General features: G+C 44.0%; 1 protein-coding gene across 1 annotated transcript; it reads right to left on the minus strand.

Moving 5' to 3' along the window:
• Nucleotides 1-3520: 3520 nt before the first annotated feature.
• Nucleotides 3521-7276, minus strand: LOC147615411 (uncharacterized). Its single transcript, XM_086779514.1, has 2 exons — nt 5105-7276; nt 3521-4989 (listed from the first exon to the last, which is right to left on the minus strand). Exons 1-2 carry the CDS (start codon nt 7098-7100, stop codon nt 3929-3931), a joined length of 3057 nt encoding a protein of 1018 aa, XP_086635640.1. The 5' UTR covers nt 7101-7276; the 3' UTR covers nt 3521-3928.
• Between the last annotated feature and the right edge of the window lie 540 nt (nt 7277-7816).

Below are 7816 nucleotides of genomic sequence, written 5' to 3' on the forward strand. Positions count from 1 at the left end.
TGAGGAAAAATCTTAAATTTCTATTTTTTAAAAAAGAAATTAAGCATGAAAATGCCCACTTACGTTCTAGATCTAGGTGAAGACCATAAAATCTTCATACTAGACCTTCCATGCTATAAATGCTTAATGTTACAATCTTGCGAGTCTCTTTGCAGAACTTTCTAAGAAGTTTACGATTGCTTACAATCCAAATGAGATTATTAAAAATGATATGCTAAACTTGTGTTCATAAGCACCATAAGGCATTGTAGATAACATTCAAACACCTTTAGGGACTAGGTGCTACCTTTGTAATGCACCTCTTTGAATCGGAAGAGACCCCAATGTTGCGTCATCTTCCATGGCCGTAGTTAGATAACGGGGTGATTGCCAGCGTGGAGGTTTTTTCCAGCTTATGTGGCAAAAACGAGCGTGGCCACGCTGGCACCTACCACGCTGGCAGCGTCCAATTCCTGCTTTGAATGCGCCGCATAAGCTGGACGCTGCCACCAACTTCCTCTTGCGCACCATGAATCATGGCGATAACCCCCAAATCTAACTACTGAGCTCTTCTCTTGTTGCAGCACTGAGACAGGCACCACTGCATTTGCTTGGCCACGACGGCAGCTTGCAGCACCCGCCACACAGCCTGCAGCGGCCGCCTCCTTAGTTCTCTTTGTTTGGGCTGCTCCACTGTGCTGGGCTCGCCTCCACGATGGCAACGACTGTAGCACGTCTCCTTCCTGCTTTACCTTAAGTGCCACAAGCCCCTGTCCGTCGGTACACTCTGCAGCCTACATCTACGACACCGCCACACCTTCAATGTCGATTATCAGTTAAATTTGGGGATCACAAATAAGCGTTTTAGCGATCGAAATTCAATCGCGTGAGGGGCTTTTGCTTACCGAGGATGATCGGAATGAATAAAGACACTCGTACAGCTGCAGTGAACCACGAGGTTAAGTGAAATTCGTAAACTTTTTAGCCTAATTGTAACTAAAATGTATATAAATTTGAAGGTTTTGAAAATCGATACTTAAATATATACACGTAAAACTGCAAATTTTGCAGTAATTCATTGTAACTGTTCACAGGTTTTCGTGAAGACTGCGAAGGTCGCTTGCGAAAATTGCTGTGAAGGTACTGGAGTTCCTGTTGAAAGAAGCAGTTCCTGGCTGAAGTGACCACCATAGGTCGCACCAGCTGGTTTATTTTAGCTCATTTAGCAACAATCGATGGGCACCCCTGTTCCCACGCATGGTCTTTTTGATGTTTCCGGAATACAATGGAGACTGGTACACAATGAAAGGTCGAAGTACAAAGTGCAAAGGGAAGCTCGTATTCCATGGGCTCATGTTGGCGAGTTTGTGAACAGAGAAGCACAAAATCCTGACTTCCCTACAACGTTTACGAGGTACTCCCACCATCATCGCACACCAGGCTCGCTAATACGGCCATTCAAGGATTCATGGCTTGAGAGCACCATGTAAGTGTTTATTTTCCATTACCTTATTTAAATGATTAGCATGCAAGGCTTTAGACTTATACCCAATTATCATTGCCAATAGATATTGGTGTGCTTTTGGGACACGTTGTGCTTCCAAACGTGTATGCCATGTGCATGAACAATCGGGTGGAAAAGATGTAGAGTGCAAGAGTAATGTGCATGAAAATGAGCTTGACGATGGGGAGTTACATGGTTGTCCTACCATCAATGCAGACACCGTAAAAGCCCCTACCAAATTTAATGCCAATTTGATCAAGAAAGAGACTAAGCCAAGGCGGCCACCCAAGGCAGCAGGACAGCGCATTCGAGGGTGTCAATGCCATTTCATGGTGAATCGTCTATACTTGGATCCTAGCATGGCAGTTATATCTTATATTAATCCCTTTCACACAAATAAAGAAGATATCATCTGCCATGGGGAGCCTTGTAAGAATGAGGGAAACTCCCTTCTTCTCCTCTCTCCATGGATTTCATTGGTTTCATTGGAAAAAAAAGTTTGGGTTTCTAACTTGTTGTTCAAGGGCTTTACTCCACAACAAGTTTTCGATGCACACATTCAAAGTTTGCATATACGACAAAGCAAAGAGCCCAAATGTCCAATGGTGAGGGATGACTACTTATTGCTCCAAGATATACTCAATATTGAAAGGAAACATGCTATGGAGACATATCAACTACATGATGATGATGCAGAGAGTACAAGGCGATGGTGTACACAAAATGCGGATATGATATTTGTTTACCAAGAGCAAAATCTTCAAGTACAGAAGGAATTCTTTTTAGGGATCCAAACCCCATGGCAAAGAGAGATTTGTGACAAGTTCGGAAATGGAAATTTGTTGGCTATGGACTCCACATTTGGAACGAACAAGTACAAGGTATGCTTCAATTCTTGTCTGTTTTTTGCCATGTTCAAGTCAAGGTACTTGTACTTACTATACCATTAATGATGTAGTTCCATTTGTATACAATTCTCGTATTTGACACACATCGCAATGGCATCCCAATTGCGTGGGTTCTTGCCTCAAGTGCCACCTTTGAGGCTGTGCGATATTGGTTGACAAAGTTTCGAGATCGCATGCTTGATCACCATAAATCATGGCAGCCAAATGCTTTCATGGTGGATGATACGGAGAGAGAAATTGATGCACTAAGGTAATTTTCCTAACATAATGCATGGTGCTTGCACAATGCTTTATGACCATTGCTTGGATTTGTACCCTCAATACTTGGATTTGTATTCGTAGGGTCGTTTTCAATTTGCCGGTGTACTTGTGCTTATGGCATGTACGTAGGTGTTGGCTAAAACACCTCATTCGAAAGGTGAAAGATTGGCCAACACGTGCGGCCATGTTTCGGATGCTTGGTAACATCATGAATATGCAGGGAGGGTCCTCGTCTTCATATGAGCTCACCAAGGATGAAGCTAGGGAAATGATATGCAAGTTCAAGGAAGATTTTCAAAGTGAGAAGGAGTTCCTCCACTACTTTGAAATGCAGTGGCAGCCTAAAATAGGTGACTATGAGCTATTTTTCTTGCTTCAATGTGTTCCCAATGTGTTATGTTCTCTTATGGTCAACATACAACACTAAAGCATGCTCTCACAAGAACCGATCGAAGGTGATCAATGGGATCAAGCCTAAGAGAAGAAAGGATGACTAAATCTTTCTAATGCCAAAAAAGGATGAAAATCTATATTGGTCAAAACCAAGGTTTGAACTTTAAGCATTTCTCACAAGACTATAACTAATCTTTGCTAGACAATCAAGCCATCACACTTTGTGATGTATAGAGGGGAAAACACATGCCATGTACTCAACCAACTAAGCCATGGCATCTTTGGTACTAATGAAATGCAAGTGCACATAATATCTAACCCCTTCAAGAGTGTGGCATTCGCTCGAGTACATGGATAAGAATAGAACTTTAAAAACTAGCATTTTTAAAGAGATTATGCAAACCTTGATTTTAAAATTGTGGATCATCATGAGAATTAGGCTTATTAAACATTTAAGATATAACACTAAACAAAATAAACAAATTAGAACATAAATTAGAGCATATGGAACGCTTAACTATAATCTTCTTACGTTCTAGATCTAGGTGAAGAGCATAAAATCTTCATACTAGACCTTCCATGCTATAAATGCTTAATGTTACAATCTTGCGAGTCTCTTTGCAGAACTTTCTAAGAAGTTTACGATTGCTTACAATCCAAATGAGATTATTAAAAATGATATGCTAATAAAGTACAAGATAGTCTATATCTCCCTCCCAAGTCCCCATTTCCCGAGCTACAACATCACAAGAACCATAACAGCTAAGACAACTTGTGTTCATAAGCACCATAAGGCATTGTAGATAACATTCAAACACCTTTAGGGACTAGGTGCTACCTTTGTAATGCGCCTCTTTGAATCGGAAGAGACCCCAATGTTGCGTCATCTTCCATTGATGATAGGAGAACTGAGCAATGAAGGTGAGTCCATCCCAGACACAGAGGTCTGCATGGATAACGTTCTTGGAGGAGGAGATAAGCTCGAGAGGGTGACCGTAGAATCTATTGATGAGAATGGGATTGGGTGATAATTAGGGCGGGCTTGTGGAGGCGGCGGCTGAGACACTGCAGAGAGTATCCTTAGCACCTCGTCAATGCCGGGGCGCGCTTGTGGGTCCACATTCGTGCACGCTAGACCCAGCAGCAGCAATCGTTCCATCTCCACTTGATCAAAACTTCCTCCAAGCCGGATATCCGAAGCTTGCATCACGTCTCCTTGCTGGTACAAATCCCAGACCCACTCACTTAAAGGCTCAGAATACTGCATTGCTATTCTTCCAGTAACAATTTCTAAGACCGTGACGCCAAAGGCAAAAATATCTGTTGCAGGGGACACATTGCCTTCCATCACAAGATCAGGCGCTAAAAAACCCGACGTGCCTGCCAATGAGTGAGAAGAGGAATCACCCTCTTCTAGCAACAATGCAATGCCACAATCTCCTAAGCGCGCATTCCACTCAGAATCGAGCAAGATATTAGATGTCTTAACATTTCGGTGCACAATCTGCATGTACCCAGAGTCTTGATGAAGGTATTTGAGTGCTGCTGCCAGCTGAGACACAACCTTGTACCTTAGCTCCCACTCGACAACACTCCCACCCTGTTGAAAGATGTGCTTTCCCAGGTCACCATTCGGCATGTACTCATACACAAGAAGCAAGTCTCCCTGATGTTGACACCATCCAAAAAGAGGTAGTATATTCCGATGCCGAAGCTGGCTTGCAATCCTGAGTTCTTGGGTGAGAAACCGAGCGCCATACAGACCAGACCCTTGACGAGAATAAGCTTGTTTCACTGCTATTCTTCGTCCATCAACCAGCTTTCCAAGGTAGACTTGCCATGACCCACTACGTCCAATCACAGAGGAAGAGGAGAAGTTGTTGGTTGCCGCACGCAACTCCGCATAAGTGAAGTCCCCCACCAGACCGAGTGCATCTCGAAACTCTGCTTGCCAAGTTAGAACGCAGTAGGTGAGAAAAACTATAGGCATGCAAGGAAGCCATAGCAGTGGTCCAAAATACCCAATGTGCATAAGTTTCAAAGCAAGGAAGTTTGTCACCTGAATTGGCTGCATGTTGTGTGCCCTTCAAGCAGGAGAGTCTCTTTAGCCACCCAAAGATACCAGTGACGTAGCCTTTGGAAGTCCGCCTTGATTCTGCAAGCCCAACACCGCTCCTCTGGTTTTCCAATGAGATCTGATCCAGGGTTGGTAATCCAACAGCAGTCTCATCAGTGAGGACATGAAAAGAGCTTTCCCCATATGGGCTGCTGTGGGCTTCGTTGTCATCTCTTTTTTGAAATACTACTCTGCAGCAATACATCTCCAAAGGAATGATCATTACTGGCTGGGGTCGAAGATCAGCACCAAACTGCTGCACTAGACTTTGTAGCATATCATCGATGCGAGCACACATGGCAGAGGAGACAGGGTGCAACAACCAATTATGATGTGTTGGATTGTGATCGTGATGATCCTGAAGAAGAATGCAAACTTTGAAGTAGCGAAGCATTCTGCAGATCTGGGTGAAGGTTGGCCTCTGAGCTGGTTCTGCATGCCAGCATGTTTTGATGTAACTTGATAAAGCTGAGGGACAATAAGAAGGCAGACTTGGCCTTTCCCCTGCCAGCACCCTCCTCCGGATTTGAGTGCTCTCCTCAAAGGGGGACTTTCCGGTCAAGATCTCATAGCAAACCAAGGCAAAGCTATAAACATCTGCCTTGTTTGTGTATTTTGCATTAGGGTGACCACCCTCCACCTCATCCTCAGGGTTGGCCTCAAATACCTCTGGAGCTCTCCATGGCGTTGCACCTGTTTGTCTTGTGGTGTATCTTGAGCTTGCATACTTAGCTTTGGACATTCCAAAGTCAGCCACTTTGAGATGCACAAGAGGGCTCACATCATTTGCATACAAGCTACCAACCCCAGCCCTGCTTGAGAAGCTCACCAATATGTTGGAGGACTTGAGGTCCCGGTGTATGATGCGAAGGCTCTCACTATGCAAGTACTCCATCCCTTTGGCAATCTGCAACATGAGGTCCACTGCCAGTAAGAGAGGAAAGGGTGGATCCATTCCAGCCCCCATTCTCTTCATCATGAGGACCCGAAGGTCTTGTTCCATGAGCTCCATCACTAGACTACACTTGCACAAAGAGGGGCTCTTTGTGCAACAGACAAGCGGTATCACATTGGGGTGACGCAGTTGGGCTTGAATGGCTGCCTCCCTCCCAAACACCACATTGTTCTCTACATAGAAGAAGTCTTTTACAGCAAAACGACCCCCTAACCAGAGAGCCTCGTGTACTTTGCCATAACCACCCAGACCAAGGATCTCTGGATTTCTCTGCAAGCCCTCTGGATCTACCCATAAAAAGGGGGGCAAAGCATCACCATGTGTTATGCGGCTCAAATTCTCAACACAAGATAGCTTTTGCAGAACAAAATCGGCAAGCTGGCAAGTTTCTCCTTCCTCCTCACCCTTGATTTTGTTCAAGAGGCTTTGAGCCACGCAGAAGTCATCATGTGCATCCACAAATGCCCATATTTCACAGAGCTTTCTTGTTAGTTGTGATATACTGAATTCCATGCTATCAATTGGACCAGACCTTGAGATTTGCTCACACACAACCGAAAATGTCCACAGAAGGCGATGAAGATGGACGTCCACTACATCCGTGCTCATACCTTGCTTAAGTGCCTTCTCCACCAACCATGAATGCGTGGAGCTAGAGCTGCTTGGGAGGGACTCCTGTATACATGTCTCTACTTCTTGCACAGCCAGATGAAATGCATGCAAGGGTTGAGCAAGCTTGTGGCACATGTTCTCCTCCTCTGATGGCCCCAAAGGGGAGACACCATACTCCAGCAACCGGATCAAGGTTCGCAGGACTAAAGAATAAGAGCTTGCCAGGCATCGCCATTGACTACGGTGCAAAAGGAGGAGCGAATTGGGAGCAAGAGCAAGCTGCAAGCGCTGGGAGATGAGCAGAGAGGAGGCCAAGATTTCTGTGCGTGGAGGTCGCCATTTCCACTTCACAGCAGCCTGGACAGTAGACATTTGCACTTTCCAATTTGATTGATGAATGGAGGTCGCAATTTCCACTTCACAGCAGCCTGGACAGTAGACATTTGCACTAGTGGCCTCACGACTAGGTGCCACTAGATATCAATGCCATTCATTGATTAAAAATGGCGACGCTTGCTTCTTTTTGCTTTTTTTTTTTTGTGGTCGGCACTAGATATCAATGCCATCCATTGATTAAAAATGGCGACGCTTGCTTCTTTTTGCTTTTTTTTTGGGGTCGTCGGATAAAGTAAACTAAGGCCAGTAAACTAGGTTATTAAGCGATCATAGTTTACTTCCTACTTTAATAAACTTCGTAGTTTATTAAGTGATCCTAGTTTACTTTCTAGTTTGCTTTCTGGTTTAATAGGGGCATACAATGAGTGAAAAAAGAAATTCGATTAATTGGGATTTAGAAAAATTTGGAGAAAAATGTTATGTACAAAAGAAGATTTGAACACGAGACGACATGTCACCATTGGAAACATCTTAAAGAACCAATATACTATCTATACAAGATTAACCACAACCCCACCTCCCTCCACGTGGGCAAAGGAGGTGGGACTATTTCAAAATAACAACTCCTCCTGCAAGCGTGAGGAGGAGCCAAATCTCATATCTTCCAATGCAATTTTGAATTTGAATCTAAGAAGATCTCATCTCACATCTTTCAATGAAATCTTTGTATACATGCTTACATACTTATAGAT

Source organism: Cibotium barometz, chromosome 40 (assembly GCF_041138505.1).
Source record: "Cibotium barometz isolate CiBa-2024 chromosome 40, ASM4113850v1, whole genome shotgun sequence".
Lineage (NCBI taxonomy): Eukaryota > Viridiplantae > Streptophyta > Polypodiopsida > Cyatheales > Cibotiaceae > Cibotium > Cibotium barometz.